The sequence below is a fragment of the Mixophyes fleayi genome, chromosome 2, assembly GCF_038048845.1.
Source record: "Mixophyes fleayi isolate aMixFle1 chromosome 2, aMixFle1.hap1, whole genome shotgun sequence".
In the NCBI taxonomy this organism is placed as follows: domain Eukaryota; kingdom Metazoa; phylum Chordata; class Amphibia; order Anura; family Limnodynastidae; genus Mixophyes; species Mixophyes fleayi.
Window position 1 is genome coordinate 309,593,605 of NC_134403.1, and position 19,504 is coordinate 309,613,108.

The 19,504-nt window shown below is 43.6% G+C and overlaps 1 protein-coding gene across 5 annotated transcripts in view; it reads right to left on the bottom strand.

The window, feature by feature from the left end:
* ADGRG2 (adhesion G protein-coupled receptor G2) overlaps positions 1-19,504 on the bottom strand; it is a 154,791-nt gene that overhangs the window by 64,795 nt on the left and 70,492 nt on the right. For all 5 annotated transcript variants that reach the window (XM_075196536.1, XM_075196534.1, XM_075196535.1 and 2 more), the window contains 2 exons: positions 1,341-1,418; positions 217-279 (listed from right to left, as the gene is read on the bottom strand). In XM_075196536.1, the coding sequence (XP_075052637.1) occupies positions 217-279; positions 1,341-1,418 (141 nt within the window). The remainder of the gene's footprint in view (positions 1-216; positions 280-1,340; positions 1,419-19,504) is intronic.

Sequence of the window (19,504 nt, forward strand, 5' to 3'; positions counted from 1 at the left end):
GAGTTACTAGAGAATTTGAATAGGGTGGAGGGGACAGGATGGAGGGTGACATGTCGCGATGAGTGCAAAGACATTGTCTTCAGTTACTGGAGAGAATGAACTGAGGTTTGGTTGGGGAGTATAGGAGAAGGTAGAATTTAGCTAAATGACAACTATTAACATCATCATATTACTAACTACTAAGTAAAATAAATTAATAAAGTCCTTTTTACTCACCATTTGTTGTATTTTTTGAAAATGATGTTGTCAAAGATGTAGTACTTGAATAATTATTCGTTTCTGCAGTAAATAAAAACATCAAAGATTTAAAGAGATTGCACAAAATGTTAACACTACACACGTTTTGTAATTTCTAATAAATCTAATCTGCAATGAAAATAATCTACACAGTGCATCATTTTCTTTTTACAGGTGATTAATATTGCAGCTACAGCAAGTTGTCGCAGAACAGAAGCTTACACATATGGAAAAACATATGGGGACAGTGTGATAATGAAAGGTGGGGAAACAATGTGATAATGAAGGGTGGGGAAACAATGTGATAATGAAGGCTGGGGAAACAATGTGATAATGAAGGGTGGGGAAACAATGTGATAATGAAGGCTGGGGAAACAATGTGATAATGAATAGGAGGAGCGAACAGTGTCATAATGAAGGGGGAGGGGGAACAGAAGGTGGGGGCAGTGTGATGATGATGGGGGAAAACAGTGGGATAATGTTCGAGGGCACAGTATAATGAAGAAAAATGATGAAGGGACAAAAGTGTGGTGAAGGAGGGAGACACAGGGGTAAATGTATCAAGCTGAGAGTTTTCCGGCGGGTTTGAAAAGTGGAGATGTTGCCTATAGCAACCAATCAGATTCTAGCTATCATTTTGTATGAAAGAGGGGACACAGTGTGATGATGAACCAGCTCACCAAATTAATTTGCCAAAAATGTAAAATTTTATTACAAAGAATACATATTCTTCATTACTATTCTACTATTCATTACTTTATTACTATTCATATAACAATAAATGTTACCTGTTAAATGTATTTATTTGTATTACTCTATTTATTTATTTATTTATAAGTTTTTATATGATTTGTATTAAAAGAAAAAAGCATTATTGAATGAACAAATAATTTATAAAAGAGGAGGGCACAAATATTTGTTTGCAGGGGGGCGCCAGACATGCTAGCACCGGCCCTGTACATGATTATAGGGTAGTTAATTTCAGCAATATAATCTCATTTAAAGTAATCTCTGTACTATGTTCCAGTGATGCACTCTGTCAAAACATTGCTGTAATACATCTCTATATTGTCAGCACAAAACAGTAAGAGAAACATGCTTACCACTGTTAAAGTTTGTGGTTGTTAATGATGTCCAGAATGTATCGCTAATGGATGTGCTAACATTAGATTGAGAAGTCACTGTAATAATAGGAGAAAATTAAACATATAATTTTTCAGAACAGAATGAATATCAATTAACTATAATATTAAAAACACACTTGATAATCTGAGATGAGTAAAAAAAATGTGGTAATGTGAGATTTCAATTCGTTAAGTCAATATGCAGAAATTGTGATCATGTGCACCAGGATCCATGTGCCCTTTTGCATATGGCAAATTATGTACACACCTTGACACATATATATTCGTACCAGTATATCTATTTAAAGTCTAGGCCTGAATTCTCTCACACCCATGTTATTGGTAGCTCTTCTCAATTAGCATCATCTGCATTAAACCTTTCCCTTATTTTATCTTGACAATATATTTTTTTGATGATATGGTACCTCTTTCCTTTGTCCTGGTATCTGATCTACTGGCTTGGACCTTGCTTCATGTTGTTACCACTATTCAAAGCAGTATCTTCAGACCTTATAAGTAGGGATGAGCGCGCTCGGATTTCTGAAATCCGAGCCCACCCGAACGTTGCGGATCCGAGTCGGATCCGAGACAGATCCGGGTATTGGCGCCAAATTCAAAAGTGAAACTGAGGCTCTGACTCATAATCCCGTTGTCGGATCTCGCGATACTCGGATCCTATAAATTCCCCGCTAGTCGCCGCCATCTTCACTCGGGCATTGATCAGGGTAGAGGGAGGGTGTGTTAGGTGGTCCTCTGTGCTGTTTAGTTCTGTGCTGTTTAGTTCTGTGCTGTTTAGTGCTGTGCTGTTTAGTGCTGTGCTGTGCTGTGCTGTGCTGTGTTCTGCAGTATCAGTCCAGTGGTGCTGTGTGCTGTGCTCTGTCCTTCTGAGGTCAGTGGTGCTGCTGGGTCCTGTGCTGTGTCCTGTTCAGTCCAGTGGTGCTGTGTCCTGTGCTCTGTGCTTCTAAGGGCATAGTTATTTCCCCAATATTCCCCTGTGTTTAAAAAAATAAAAAAAAGTTTTTTTTATAAAATACCAAAAACTACTTTAATATTTTTTAATTACCACAAAATTTTCACAACCAATCCTGCAGTATAAGCCCATTGGTACTGCAATATTACCAAGTTCACACATTCAGCAGTAAAAGTCCAGTGGTACTGCAATATTACAAAGTTTACACATTCTGCAGTATCAGTCCAGTGGTGCTGTGTCCTGTGCTCTGTCCTGCTGAGTTCCGTAGTGCTGCTGGGTCCTGTGCCGTGTCCTGTTCAGTCCAGTGGTGCTGTGTCCTGTGCTCTGTGCTTCTAAGGGCATAGTTATTTCCCCATTATTCCCAAGTTTGTAAAAAATAAAAAAAAAGTAAAAAAAAATAAAAAAATTAAAAAAAAAAAAAAATATATAATAATTATAACCAAATTTGCAAAACCAATCCAGCATTATAAGTCCATTGGTACTGCAATATTACCAAGTTCACACATTCAGCAGTAAAAGTCCAGTGGTACTGCAATATTACAAAGTTTACACATTCTGCAGTATCAGTCCAGTGGTGCTGTGTCCTGTGCTCTGTCCTGCTGAGTTCCGTAGTGCTGCTGGGTCCTGTGCCGTGTCCTGTTCAGTCCAGTGGTGCTGTGTCCTGTGCTCTGTGCTTCTAAGGGCATAGTTATTTCCCCATTATTCCCAAGTTTGTAAAAAATAAAAAAAAAGTAAAAAAAAATAAAAAATTAAAAAAAAAAAAAATATATATAATAATTATAACCAAATTTGCAAAACCAATCCAGCATTATAAGTCCATTGGTACTGCAATATTACCAAGTTCACACATTCAGCAGTAAAAGTCCAGTGGTACTGCAATATTACAAAGTTTACACATTCTGCAGTATCAGTCCAGTGGTGCTGTGTCCTGTGCTCTGTCCTGCTGAGTTCCGTAGTGCTGCTGGGTCCTGTGCCGTGTCCTGTTCAGTCCAGTGGTGCTGTGTCCTGTGCTCTGTGCTTCTAAGGGCATAGTTATTTCCCCATTATTCCCAAGTTTGTAAAAAATAAAAAAAAAGTAAAAAAAAATAAAAAATTTAAAAAAAAAAAAATATATATAATAATTATAACCAAATTTGCAAAACCAATCCAGCATTATAAGTCCATTGGTACTGCAATATTACCAAGTTCACACATTCTGCAGTATCTTGTGCTACATATAATGGAGACCAAAAATTTGGAGGATAAAGTAGGGAAAGATCAAGACCCACTTCCTCCTAATGCTGAAGCTGCTGCCACTAGTCATGACATAGACGATGAAATGCCATCAACGTCGTCTTCCAAGCCCGATGCCCAATCTCGTAGTACCGGGCATGTAAAATCCAAAAAGCCCAAGTTAAGAAAAAGTAGCAAAAAGAGAAACTTAAAATCATCTGAGGAGAAACGTAAAGTTGCCAATATGCCATTTACGACACGGAGTGGCAAGGAACGGCTTAGGCCCTGGCCCGTGTTCATGACTAGTGGTTCAGCTTCACCCACGGATCTTAGCCCTCCTCCTCCTCCCCCCCCCTACAAAAAATTGAAGAGAGTTATGCTGTCAGCAACAAAACAGCAAACAACTCTGCCTTCTAAAGAGAAATTATCACAAATCCCCAAGGCGAGTCCAAGCGTGTTGGTGGTTGTCAAGCCTGACCTTCCCATCACTGTACGGGAAGAGGTGGCTCGGGAGGAGGCTATTGATGATGTAGCTGGCGCTGTGGAGGAACTTGATGATGAGGATGGTGATGTGGTTATTGTAAATGAGGCACCAGGGGGGGAAACAGCTGATGTCCATGGGATGAAAAAGCCCATCGTCATGCCTGGTCAGAAGACCAAAAAATGCACCTCTTCGGTCTGGAGTTATTTTTATCCAAATCCAGACAACCAATGTATGGCAATATGTAGCTTATGTAAAGCTCAAATAAGCAGGGGTAAGGATCTTGCCCACCTAGGAACATCCTCCCTTATACGTCACCTGAATAACCTTCATAGTTCAGTGGTTAGTTCAGGAACTGGGGCTAGGACCCTCATCGGTACAGGGACACCTAAATCCCGTGGTCCAGTTGGATACACACCAGCAACACCCTCCTCGTCAACTTCCTCCACAATCTCCATCAGATTCAGTCCTGCAGCCCAAGTCACCAGCCAGACTGAGTCCTCCTCAATACGGGATTCATCCGAGGAATCCTGCAGCGGTACGCCTACTACTGCCACTGCTGCTGTTGCTGCTGTTAGTCGGTCATCTTCCCAGAGGGGAAGTCGTAAGACCGCTAAGTCTTTCACCAAACAATTGACCGTCCAACAGTCGTTTGCCATGACCACCAAATACGATAGTAGTCACCCTATTGCAAAGCGTATAACTGCGGCTGTAACTGCAATGTTGGTGTTAGACGTGCGCCCGGTGTCCGCCATCAGTGGAGTGGGATTTAGAGGGTTGATGGAGGTATTGTGTCCCCGGTATCAAATTGGGTACCGGGGCCACCCCACTATGCAGTCCAGATACTTGTTTGGTGGAATTCCGACACGTGGAGGGTTTTTTAATTATATTGTGGCCTCGGTACCAAATTGTGTACCGGGGCCACCACACTACGCAGTCAAGATACTTGTTTGGTGGAATTCAGACCAGTTGAGGGTTTTATTATTATATTGTGTGGACCACTCTATCTATACCACACTACAACTCTATACCACTCTATTTCCTACTTTAATTCTATTTAATTCTATTTCCTACTTTAATTCTATTACTAATTAATTAACATAAAGAGGAACCAAAAAAACCAATTTTACCAAAAGTATAATATGACTTAGACTTACAAACACTACACTTGAAAGATCGTGCCTTTAAATGAAAAAGTAAGTCTTCATTGCACGACTATGTGCAACAGGGACAGTTTTTTTCTTTACAAAGTCAACTAATAACACTTGGACCCTGTCTGTCTTTAACATACTTAATGGGATCTCAATGACGAATTGTCTGTAGCATGTTTGGAGGAGGTATTGTGGCCCCGGTATCAAGTTGGGTACCGGGGCCACCCCACTACGCAGTCCAGATACTTGTTTGGTGGAATTCTGACACGTGGAGGGTGTATTTATTTTATTGTGGCCCCGGTATCAAGTTGGGTACCGGGGCCACCCCACTACGCAGTCCAGATACTTGTTTGGTGGAATTCTGACACGTGGAGGGTGTATTTATTTTATTGTGGCCCCGGTATCAAGTTGGGTACCGGGGCCACCCCACTACGCAGTCCAGATACTTGTTTGGTGGAATTCTGACACGTGGAGGGTGTATTTATTTTATTGTGGCCCCGGTATCAAGTTGGGTACCGGGGCCACCCCACTACGCAGTCCAGATACTTGTTTGGTGGAATTCTGACACGTGGAGGGTGTATTTATTTTATTGTGGCCCCGGTATCAAGTTGGGTACCGGGGCCACCCCACTACGCAGTCCAGATACTTGTTTGGTGGAATTCTGACACGTGGAGGGTGTATTTATTTTATTGTGGCCCCGGTATCAAGTTGGGTACCGGGGCCACCCCACTACGCAGTCCAGATACTTGTTTGGTGGAATTCTGACACGTGGAGGGTGTATTTATTTTATTGTGGCCCCGGTATCAAGTTGGGTACCGGGGCCACCCCACTACGCAGTCCAGATACTTGTTTGGTGGAATTCTGACACGTGGAGGGTGTATTTATTTTATTGTGGCCCCGGTATCAAGTTGGGTACCGGGGCCACCCCACTACGCAGTCCAGATACTTGTTTGGTGGAATTCTGACACGTGGAGGGTGTATTTATTTTATTGTGGCCCCGGTATCAAGTTGGGTACCGGGGCCACCCCACTACGCAGTCCAGATACTTGTTTGGTGGAATTCTGACACGTGGAGGGTGTATTTATTTTATTGTGGCCCCGGTACCAAATTGTGTACCGGGGCCACCACACTACGCAGTCAAGATAGATAGATGCGTATCATAGATAAAGTACATTCAGTGGTGTGGGGCAAATTGAAAAATATTCAAAATGCACTGACATTATCAAAAACAAGAGGTTGTCACATGCTAAAACTCCAACATGTATATGATGGAGAGGATGGAGGAGCAGCCGTATGTGTAGTGTAATGCAGACCTGTTGAAGGTTTTTTATATATTTTATTGTGGTGCCCAGTGCCCACTCCTCTACGCAGTCCAGGTACATTTATTGGTGCGAATCAAACAAGTTGATGGTTTTCTTATTATATATATTGTGGTGACCCACTCCTCTACGCAGTCCAGGTACATTTATTGGTGCGAATCAAACAAGTTGATGGTTTTCTTATTATATATATTGTGGTGACCCACTCCTCTACGCAGTCCAGGTACATTTATTGGTGCGATTCATAAAAGTTCAGGGTTTTTAAGATATTGTGGTGACCCACTCCTCTACGCAGTCCAGGTACATTTATTGGTGCGATTCATAAAAGTTCAGGGTTTTTAATATATTGTGGTGACCCACTCCTCTACGCAGTCCAGGTACATTTATTGGTGCGAATCAAACAAGTTGATGGTTTTCTTATTATATATATTGTGGTGACCCACTCCTCTACGCAGTCCAGGTACATTTATTGGTGCGATTCATAAAAGTTCAGGGTTTTTAAGATATTGTGGTGACCCACTCCTCTACGCAGTCCAGGTACATTTATTGGTGCGAATCAAACAAGTTGATGGTTTTCTTATTATATATATTGTGGTGACCCACTCCTCTACGCAGTCCAGGTACATTTATTGGTGCGATTCATAAAAGTTCAGGGTTTTTAATATATTGTGGTGACCCACTCCTCTACGCAGTCCAGGTACATTTATTGGTGCGAATCAAACCAGTTGATGGTTTTCTTATTATATATATTGTGGTGACCCACTCCTCTACGCAGTCCAGGTACATTTATTGGTGCGATTCATAAAAGTTCAGGGTTTTTAATATATTGTGGTGACCCACTCCTCTACGCAGTCCAGGTACATTTATTGGTGCGAATCAAACAAGTTGATGGTTTTCTTATTATATATATTGTGGTGACCCACTCCTCTACGCAGTCCAGGTACATTTATTGGTGCGATTCATAAAAGTTCAGGGTTTTTAAGATATTGTGGTGACCCACTCCTCTACGCAGTCCAGGTACATTTATTGGTGCGAATCAAACAAGTTGATGGTTTTCTTATTATATATATTGTGGTGACCCACTCCTCTACGCAGTCCAGGTACATTTATTGGTGCGATTCATAAAAGTTCAGGGTTTTTAATATATTGTGGTGACCCACTCCTCTACGCAGTCCAGGTACATTTATTGGTGCGAATCAAACCAGTTGATGGTTTTCTTATTATATATATTGTGGTGACCCACTCCTCTACGCAGTCCAGGTACATTTATTGGTGCGATTCATAAAAGTTCAGGGTTTTTAATATATTGTGGTGACCCACTCCTCTACGCAGTCCAGGTACAATTATTGGTGCGAATCATAAAAGTTCAGGGTTTTTAATATATATTGTGGTGACCCACTCCTCTACGCAGTCCAGAAAGATACCTTGTTGCAACGTTTTGGACTAATAACTATATTGTGAGGTGTTCAGAATACACTGTAAATTAGTGGAAATGCTTGTTATTGAATGTTATTGAGGTTAATAATAGCCTAGGAGTGAAAATAAGCCCAAAAACTTGATTTTTAAACTTTTTATGTTTTTTTCAAAAAAAATCCGAATCCAATACCTTAAATCCGAACCGAGACCTTTCGTCAAGTGTTTTGCGAGACAAATCCGAACCTCAAAAATAACGAAAATCCGGATCCAAAACACAAAACACGAGACCTCAAAAGTCGCCGGTGCACATCCCTACTTATAAGTCATTTCTAGGTTGCCTCAAATTTATATTATTCTCAGTGTGAGAGGTCGGAGCTGTGAGAGTGGGACAAGTGTTGCCAGACTGCAGCACCAGCTGGTGGGCGATGCCTTGGTGACATCATCAGGCAACACACCAGTCACACAATGCCCAGCCATAGCTCTGCCCCCTGTATCTGGGTGGGCTTTTCAAAGAGAAAAAGGAATGAGAACAAGGATCAGTATTAGTTTATTGTGGGACACAGAGAGAGACACAAGCGCAGCTCAGAAGCAGGAGCTGTAGCACACAGAGGAGACCCCAGAAGAGAAGTGTTTTCCTACAGACAAAGGGAAAACAGGCAGCAAAGGAGTGCCCTACTAGCAACAGCCCCAAGGGAAGGAAGAAGACTGTACAGTCGGTCTACAGGAGGACTTTCAGCAATCTGCCTGTGTGTGTGCCACAGTGTAGTCCCAGGCCTCCACCCCTAGCCCCCATCCGTAGCCTCCTAACTCTTAGGCTGGCCGTCCCTAGTCTCCTCTCCCTTAAGCTTGGTCCTAGGCCTCATCTACCCACAGGCAACAGCTAGGCCTCTCCCAGCTCCAGGCAACAGCTAGGCCTCTCCCAGCTCCAGGCAACAGCTAGGCCTCTCCCAGCTCCAGGCAACAGCTAGGCCTCTCCCAGCTCCAGGCAACAGCTAGGCCTCTCCCAGCTCCAGGCAACAGCTAGGCCTCTCCCAGCTCCAGGCAACAGCTAGGCCTCTCCCAGCTCCAGGCAACAGCTAGGCCTCTCCCAGCTCCAGGCAACAGCTAGGCCTCTCCCAGCTCCACGCAACAGCTAGGCCTCTCCCAGCTCCACGCAACAGCTAGGCCTCTCCCAGCTCCAGACAACAGCTAGGCCTCTCCCAGCTCCAGACAACAGCTAGGCCTCTCCCAGCTCCACGCAACAGCTAGGCCTCTCCCAGCTCCACGCAACAGCTAGGCCTCTCCCAGCTCCAGACAACAGCTAGGCCTCTCCCAGCCCCAGACAACAGCTAGGCCTCTCCCAGCCCCAGACAACAGCTAGGCCTCTCCCAGCCCCAGACAACAGCTAGGCCTCTCCCAGCCCCAGACAACAGCTAGGCCTCTCCCAGCCCCAAGCAACATCTAGGCCTCCCCCAGCCCCAGATAACAGCTTGGCCTCTCCCAGTCCCAGACACCAGTTAGGCTTTACCCAGCCCTAAGCAACAGCTAGGCCTCTCCTAGTCCCAAGCAACAGCAAGGCCTCACCCACCTCCAGGCAGCAACTAGGCCTCACCCAGCCCCAGGCAGCAACTAGGCCTCACCCAGCCCCAGGCAGCCCCGAGATTAACAGGTACCAAGGGAGTCGCCGTAGAGGTCCAGCTTCCGTGAGTATAGTCCAGCGAGGGCTGTTCCCCGTGGTACACTCACTTTGCGGAACTGTCCTCCCCGTATTTCACCCCAAAATGAATGAGTGCCCGACATCTGAAACAAGGTGCTCTCTCTACTGTTGCATTCGGGTACTCGGACACCCCCCCCCCTCCACGCAGACACCATCGAAGAGAGGGGAGACTCTTCCGAAGACGACCAGAGACCATCCCAGGCACCATCCATAACCCCACCTTACAGAGCTATGGCAGTACTTGATAGCTGGCTAATAAAAATAAAGACAAATGCCTGAGCAGGATCCTAAATGTTTGAAAAGTTTTGGTGTCAGACATTACATTATATACAATAGCATAAGACAGCCCAATATCAATTTCCTTCTACCCGGAGATTGCAATCGCTACTGTCCCTTGCAAATCATTCATAATATTACTGTAACTTATCCACACATCTTACCATTCATTTTATCTCTTCTCTATCACTACCTACAAAGATTTCTCATAACTTTGTTAATAAAACTGTGTTATATTCTGACAGAGCCAACCCTTCTAGCTTCCACATCACAACAAGTTACCATTATACATATACAAGAAATGCTAACTTCTTCACCTGCTGAAGGCTGCAAAGATATTAAAACCAGTCAGTTTCAAAAAAGTCTAGAATCCCTACAATCAAGGAATACGTGTGTAGGGTAAAAATGTTAACATGGAAAACCACAACATGATTTCCACTGCTAATAATTGTGCTAAAATGCATACCTCCGAATATAGTTTTTGCCTATTGCATCACCTTACATTTGGAGAGGCAGAATGGGCAGGCAGGGACAAGTAAGCATAGGCTGAGTACATTAAGGATGTGGTCACATCGTTGCAATACACAGATACACCTTAAAGGAGGATGAGCGCCTATATATAGCAAAGTGATTGCAGATACATTATTGAGAGAATTCACCCTGGGATCTAAGTGATGTGGAAAGCGCAGTCTCAACAATCCAAGAAGCATATAGATCTAAAATCAGCTAATCACCCATAAATACATTTCTGTCTGTGGTTTTAACAAAAATTAATTCAAAAGTCTTTGTACTTTCTTGAATAGATGTGGTTAGCAAGTAACAGTCATAAGACATAAGAAAAACACAGAAAGCGGTTCGCTAAGCATATTGTATATTGCATACACTTGTAACAAGCTGAGCTGTGATTTTCCATCCACATTGTTTCTGAGACCCCAGGACTGACTCTATACTCTACACCAGATGGTAGTATGATTTGTACATTTTTTTTACTTTTTCCACATCATGATTTACTAAGTGAAAACATTAATTGACCTTTGTATTTTTGTTCCTTTCACTAAGCGAGAAAATCTTTAAAAATAAATTACTGTACATCATACTTGCCAAGTCTCCCAGAATGTCCGGGAGACTCCCGCATTTTGCGAGAGTCTCCCGGGCGAGTGTGGCAATCTCCCGAATTCTGCCCACTTCACTAGGAAGTACCCACTTCCTAGTGAAGTGGGCAGAATTAGGTCCCAAACGCCACGATTCCCGGTGAATCACAGCGTTTGGCCACCCACTGTCAAATGACGCGTTCACGTCATTACGTCACAGGGGGCGGGGCCAAAATGACGCGATTTTTAGTGACCTGTCCCCTTACGACTACCTCCACTGGCAGGCTCCCGGAAGAGAGCTGAACAAAGTTGGTAAGTATGCTGTACTTTTTCTCTTTGAAATGATTAACCTCTGAAGAAAGTGCAATTTGATTTGAACTGCATTTTTTTTTTATTTGCATTTTCAAACATGAAATACATACGGTAGTTGATATTCAGCATATGGTTCTCAAATAGCAACATACATCATAAACAAGGGACATATGCATCAGATAATCATGTAGCAATATGAAAAGAGAGAAATAAGAAATACAAATTGAAGGAATATCTACTCAGACAAAACAGACAAACATAAATTTACATAACCAGAACCAAAATCAAAGCATCAGGCATCCATCGCTCATCTCTCTATATTACTTAAATTGTGCTTTGTATTTAGTAATTTGTATTTTGTGTCATTTATTACGTATTGGCGGAGGGGGTGAAAATGGAGGAGGGGGAGGGGGAAAGTAACATCACGTATGCTGAGTTACCAAAGATAAGGCATTACATCAAACTATGTATGGGGAACTAAAGAAATTAGTCAGCAGGAGCCATTATTAGTCTGAGAACAGGCGCCTATACAAGGACCACTTTGAGGATATCAACTTGTTGGGACTTTGGTAAAAACACCACATAGGGAACCCATTTAGAAGAAAATTTAAAGTTCCTATGCTCGTGAGGCCCCCGGGCAACTGACCAGCGTGCCCATGTGTTAAGACGGCTCTGAGTGTGTACTGGCACCACTATCATGGCATGTACCAGATGTGGACTGACTAAGATAGCAGCTCACTGGCTAACCTGGGGTGCAGAGATTAATGGGACACTATTTACCAGAAACCCCTGAAAGCTGTTAATGGACTTTGCTGCAGGGATTCCATAAGTCACGGACCCCAGGCTGGCCTAGCCAGAAAGCTGATGACAGACCAGAGAATGATATACATCTAGTTATAAGATCCAAGGTCAAAAATAGAGAGGGGCTGTCTAGGGATCCAGGTGCACACGCAGGGGTGGTTTCCTAGTCTCTGGAAATCCCTGTCCTGCCTGGTGTGCCTGACTTTTTTTTTTCTCCCCACCCACCGGGTGCGGGAAGGAGGGGGGGGGGGTGTGCGGGGGTTCCGCAAGCTGGGGAGGGGGGGTGTGGAGGTGCCGCAAGCGGGGGGGGGGGGGGAGGGGCGAGTATGAAATCATTGGTGGTCAGTGGCAGCAACAGGCAGCCAATCGTGAGGCTGCCTGTTGCTGATTGGCCTCAGACAGGAAGTGCTCACTTCACTTCCTGTCTGAACAGTGAGGGGCAATGCAGCAGAGGTGCACTTAAAGGTAAGTGAGAGGTGTGTGTGTGTGTGTGTTGACAAGGGGGCTTGTGGAAATATAGTGTGTGTGATGGCATGGGGCTTATGGAAATGTAATGTGTGTGATGGCACAGGGGGCTTGTGGCAATGTAGTGTGTGTGCGTGTGATGGCACAGGAGGCTTGTGGGAATGTAGTGTGTGTGTGTGATGGCACGGGGCTTGTAGCAATGTAGTGTGTGTGTGATGGCACAGGAGGCTTGTGGCAATGTAGTGTGTGTGTAGTGGCACAGGGGGCTTGTGGCAATGTAGTGTGTGTGTAGTGGCACAGGGGGCTTGTGGCAATGTAGTGTGTGTGTAGTGGCACAGGGGGCTTGTGGCAATGTAGTGTGTGTGTAGTGGCACAGGGGGCTTGTGGCAATGTAGTGTGTGTGTAGTGGCACAGGGGGCTTGTGGCAATGTAGTGTGTGTGTGATGGCACAAGGGGCTTGTGGCAATGTAGTGTGTGTGTGATGGCATGGGGCTTGTGGCAATGTAGTGTGTGTGTGAAGGCACGGGGCTTGTGGCAATGTAGTGTGTGTGTGATGGCACGGGGCTTGTGGCAATGTAGTGTGTGTGTGATGGCACAAGGGGCTTGTGGCAATGTAGTGTGTGTGATGGCACAGGAGGGTGGTAGGCAATGTAGTATGTGTGATGGCACAAGGAGCTTGTGGCAATGTAGTGTCTGTGTGATGACACAGGAGGGTTGTAGGTAATGTAGTGTGTGTGATGGCACAAGGAGCTTGTGGCAATGTAGTGTCTGTGTGATGGCACAGGAGGGTGGTAGGCAATGTAGTATGTGTGATGGCACAAGGAGCTTGTGGCAATGTAGTGTCTGTGTGATGGCACAGGAGGGTTGTAGGTAATGTAGTGTGTGTGATGGCACAAGGAGCTTGTGGCAATGTAGTGTGTGTTTGATGGCACAAGGGGCTTGTGGCAATGTAGTGTCTGTGTGATGGCACAGGAGGGTGGTAGGCAATGTAGTGTGTGTGTGATGCACAGGGGGCTTGCGGAAATGTAATGTGTGAGGTAGGTGGTGTCTAATTAATGGGTGTTATTTTGTTTGTGGGGTTAAGGTGGGGCAATTTAATTTAATAGTGGTGTTGGTGCAGACATATTAATGTAGGGTGGGATGATTCATTTAATGTTGGGGTGGTTTGGGCGCTAGTAATTAAATGTGTAGCAGAGTTTTGGAAAAAGGATTTCTATTTCTTAAAAGTGAATGCAAGTTATTTAATGTATGGTAGGAAATTTAATAAATGTAATAAATGTGATTACAATTAATGTTGGGGTTGTTTGGGGGAAATAGGTCTTTTTATTAAAGGTGAATAAAATTATTTTACAGTCGGGCTGGTTACAAGAAAGATGCACTAATAATAAAACATGAGTTGTTTTGATTTAATGTCAGACTGCATAGAGGCAGGGAGGCATACTGTGTTAACTCATTGCTGGTATTTCTATATCTCATGTACCTATTCTATTTCCAAACAGGGACCCAACATAACAGAATCCAGACAAGCACAACTGAGCTTAGAACACGAGCAGCAGCAACAAGTATTGAAAGCAGGAAGAACAGGTAGGAGAGAGCAGGACAGTCTGCCAACTGTCCTGATTCTGGTGGGGCAGTCCTGAGTTTGGGGACTGACCCACTCAGTCAGGACTTTGTCCCGACTACAGGGACAGTTGGGAGGTATGTCCTACTTCACACTGCTCTGCTCATGAAGGGGAACTGCATGCACCTAACAGGTAGTGCACGCAGCATAGTTCGTGTATTTAAAGGGGGAACTTAAATTGGAAGAGTTGGAGAGCTACCTAGCACTGTCTAAAATTATAGACACGCCATTGTTGGACACACCCAGTGGTGGTGTGCCGTGGAAACCCCCCTCCTCAAATCCTGCGTTTGCCCCTGGGATCATAGAAATAAAGGCAGAAAATACTGTAACCAACTTTATTTTAACTAATTATTTTATTATTTTCTTTTTTTCTCACTAAATTCTTTTTGGTATTTTAAAATATGTTGCCCCCTTAAAAGGTGAACATACTCACCTTGTAATTTTAAGGTATAACTAATAAAGACAGATGTCTTCATCAGTTTTTTGTGGGTTCCTAAGTGCACCACTATTCGATAACACCTTTCTCCTTTTTGTCCAAAGTATGTTATACTTTAGTTATGTTATAGTGACAGCCAGGGTCGGACTGGCCTGCCGGGCAGCCGGGATAACCCTAGGTAGGCCCCGACTCCTGATAACTCTGCCCCCTTCGTTGGTGGGGGGAGCAGGTACTTTTAAAGAAAAAAAATAAAAAATAAATAAATAAATATATAAATATATATATATATATATATATATATATTTACCTCGTCGCTGCGCTGGCATCCCTCTTCCCTGCTCCGTTCGCATTGAATGTCGGGCGTGATGTCACGCCCGACATTCAGTGAGGAGTAGCGCTGAGAGGACCCAGCACGCAAGAAGAAAGAAGACAGAAGACAAGAAGAGATGAAAAGGGATGAAAGAAGTCAATATGAAGGTAAGTAAAGGAACAGAGACAAGTTGATGGAGGCAGAAAGGGACAGAGTGATTAAGAAGGAGGGGGAGGGGGCAGAAATGCACAGAGTAATGAAGACGGGAGGAAAGAAGCATGGCACATACTGATGAAGGGGGGGGCACATAGTGATGAAGAAGAGGGGGGGGAAGCACAGAGTGATGAAGTGGGGAGGGCAGAAAGACACAGAGTGGTGAAGAAGAGGGGGGGAATGCACAGAGTGATGAAGTGGGGGGGAACAGAAAGGCACAGAGTGATGAAGAGCGGGCAGAGCAGAAAGGCACAGAATGATGAAGGGGGGCACAGGGTGATGAAGAAGAAGGGGGCACAGTGATGAAGAAGAAGGTGGGAGGCACAGTGATGAAGAGGGAGGAAGCAGTGCACAGTGTGATGAAGGGGGGCCTGGTGAAGGGGAAAAGAAGCTTGGAGGGTGCAGTGTGTTCATAAGGGGACACAGCGTGGTGATCATACGGTGGCACAGTGTAATCATAAGGAGGCATAGCATGGTGATGATGAAGAGGCACAGTAATGTGTGTGATGGCACAGGGGGCTTGTGGCAATGTAATGTGTGTGATGGCACAGGGGGCTTGTGGCAATGTAATGTGTGTGTAGTAGGTGGCGGCTAATTAATGGGTGCTATTTTGTTTCTGGGGTGATGGTGGGGAAATTTAATAGTGGGGACTATTAATTTAAGATGGGGTGGTTTGGGGGCTATTAATTAAATGTGGAGCTGAGTTTGAGGAGCATGAGGTCTGATTATTAAATGTGAATATGAATTATTTAATGGCAGTGACGGTTGCGTTAAATTGGTATATTGTTCGTAAATGCTATTCATTTATTGCTGGGGCTGTTTGGAGGAAGGGAAATAGGTTTATTTATTAAATGGGAATACTATTACTTTAATGTTGGGGCTGGAGGAAGGCCTATGTATTAATTGTGGGTCCTATTGATTTAATGCGGGGACTGGTTGGAATTTTCTAAATGTACCCATTTTTTTCCAAATAGGGCCCCCAACATTCTAGGATCCAGACAAGCCGCAACTAAAGAAACCAGCAGCCACAGGTGATCAAAGTGACAAGAACAGGTAGGTGAGAGCAGGACAGTCTGTCAAATGTTCTGATTCTAGTGGGACAATCCCAATTTTTAGTGACTGTTCTGCCCAATATAAGGGACAGGTCATGACTGTGTACTCTTTATATACACACTGCATTCTTTATATACTACACTATGGTGCTAGCTGTCCTTCATGGGCTGACCACTCCCCCTCTAGTGTCTGGTCTCACCTCTATGATGGCTGGTCACACCCCCTCTGGTGGGCCCCTAGTGTTGTAGTCCCCCAATGGGCCCTTCATGCCCCAGTCTGATACTGGTGACAGCCTATGATGTTTGAAGCAAGGTTAAGAGGACACTAATAAAACCCATAGGAGAAGAAACCCCATTTTATAAATTTAATTTAATAGTAAGGAAAGTGACAAAGCTAAGACATAGTAATCAAAAGGGCAAAATGGTTTGAATAGAAGCCTGGTCAATGTCATTGACAAGCATAAAGCTCACATTTCCTGGCACTGGGGTTTTGTTTTGTATGTGTTACAAGCAGTATGGTGGGACTTCTTAGATCCCTAAGGCCATGTTTAGAGATGGTAAGTAGTCATGGATTTTCCGTGTCTCAACACTAACTACATGTCACAGGCAAAGTAGAATGGTTGTTTAAAAAACAATTAAATGTAGAATGTAAAATGTTTATATAAGATACATAAAAGTAATTACATTGTTAATGTTTCCCAATTTTCAACTACAGCAGTCATATAAATGTAAACTGCTACACACGTGGCCTCCAAATCCGCAAAAGAGCCATTCTTTTAAAAATGTAGTGATGCCCAGTAATATGCAGTGCAGTATTATTTATGCCCAGTAATATGTCAGCACTAGTATCTTAAGATACATGCGACTCGGAATAACATGCAAAATGCTTACATTTTCATTAGATACTTTTTAAGCGTTTCCTACGCATCAGCCCCTATGGGGCAATTAAATAAATATTTGAATAATAAAATAAAAAATGGGGACCCCACAAAAACATAATCAGGGCTAGTGCTGCCAGTCAAGGCTGATTCTGGCAGAATAGAGGACACCCACAAATTTACCAGTACTAGCACTAAGCTATGTGAGCCTGGGCTGATGGCAGTATAGCAGGAAATCCTGCAGTATGGGATCCCACTGCCATAAGGCCAAGCTAGCCCTAGGCTGGTCAGGGAGCTTAATTCCCTATGGGGATCGGGTCTGCAAAAGTTTAACCAGTACTGTGCTGAATAGGGTGGACGGAGTGGGTTAATTTGTTAACAAATAGAATTTAAAAAAATTTCTGTGGTGGACCACAGGTCCCTTCTTGCCCTGACCACCATTAAGTGTCAGCATGTCCTGGCACCCAGCTCTGCTAGGAGCTGTAGTGAACCGGGGAAAAATGTCAATAATACATGCACCGGTTTTAAAAAAAAAACATTTATTTGAAATAAAAACACCCGTACAATGCTCTAATTCACCCTCTTTATTTCTCACTCAGATCCATGCTGGCACCCCTGGCATCCTCTTCTGGAAGACTACATCCAGGTCAGGGCAAAATAACAAACTATATTTAAAGTAGCAGTACCAGGTCCTTTAAGACCCCACACTTTTTGTCCCCAGAATTTTGCCAGTACCAACCTATGCTGATTAGGATTTTTTTTGGGGGGGGGGGAGGGGATTTGGAGAGTTTGTTGGCCCATGAGGTCATCTAGAGAGTTTGTTGACAGTATAAAAAGAGTTGTGCCTGAAGTGTACAAAACATTCTATGCAGCTGTATGCAGCATTAATACAACAGTATAAAAATACATATACACATACTGGACTTGAGCAAAGCATGTCAATTTTTTGGCCAAGTTACTTCTCCCCTCTAAAATAATGGAGTCAGGTTTCTACAACAATCTAGCATTGCTCCTGCTTGTCATGAAATAAGGAGAAGCCACCAAACAAAATGCAGATGCTAATGTCATTAATGTTACTACCGCTCTCTTGGTCCAGGCATAAACGTGGTCTGGCAAATGTTGTAAGTGTTTAAGCAGTGTGCGGTTAAAGATATTCGTTTAGGGATAATACATACAAAAGCGTCAATAGCCTATATACTGAATTTATCCAATTGCATGAATCCAGGTGAAAGGCCAGCAAACAACCTCTCACTGTTACATTCCTAGAAAGATCTGGCAACCTTAGTGTTAAAAGATATTACTTTTTTACATTCCTTGAAATTGTGCAACACTTCAAAGTTCTTTATGTATATTTTACCCTACCTCACTCGTTTTTTTTTGGTGGACCCCACTCCCTAGAGAATCCAGCCCAGCGCTGAACAGCCTGGGGTTGGTTTGTCATTATGGCAGGGGGACCCCTGCCGAGTGTCCCCCTGCTATAGTGCCACTCACCCGGCTGGTTTGCCTAGTGCTGGTCATTTGAAAATCGGGGGGCCCCCACGCAATTTTTTTCCCCGATTTTCAAGTAATCAGCAGTAAGCTGGCAGCACTAGGGTTAATAGTGGCCAGGCAGGGGGACCCCACGCTTTTTTTTTAATAAAAACTTTTATTTATTTTTACACATTTGACAGCTGCCGGACCTCCGGCTGTACAGGCAGGGGCAGTGTAACAGTGATGTGTTTACAAATCACACAGGAAACACAGGAGAGTTAGCTAAAGACAGAAGTGTTTGACATCGCAGCAAATTGCCAGAGATTGTTGCTGTTATAAGATACATTAATTGAATAATTTCCTACATTGCACCTTTTAATAACTTAGCTATTTGTGTTTTGGATAAAACAAAGGTATTTGGTAATGCCAAGCATGTGTTTAGTCATTGTTCAAATCGTTTGTTCCAATGATGTCTTTGGAGAATATTTTCTTTTAGCTGATCAAAGGACATGATGTTGATAAATGCAAGTACAGTACAGAGAATAATATATGTTCTACTGAATATCTGTAGAAAAAGAAATATAAACCCTTCCTATTAAATGGGATTTAGACCTTCAATGTTGTCTTTGGTACTCAGCTTCTCACAATACATCCGCAGTCACTGCTGTATGTCATAAACTATGCTCGGCTAGGACGTATTGTAGGAGTACATGTTGTACATTGACAACTTCATAGGTTCTGAGTATGTCATAACAATGAGGCTGTACATGCCTTATGCCCATACATGCCAACTTAAGATTTCTCCCCCGGGAGATCCGGGGGAGAAGTCATGTGACATGGGGTAGGAGGAGGGCGAGGGTAACATTGTCGCATCACCATAGCCCTGCCCCCACTATAAAAAGCCGAAATTCACAGCATTGAATGGAGGGGACGGAGCTTAATTAATCGATTAAGCCCCGCCCCCTCTGTTCAC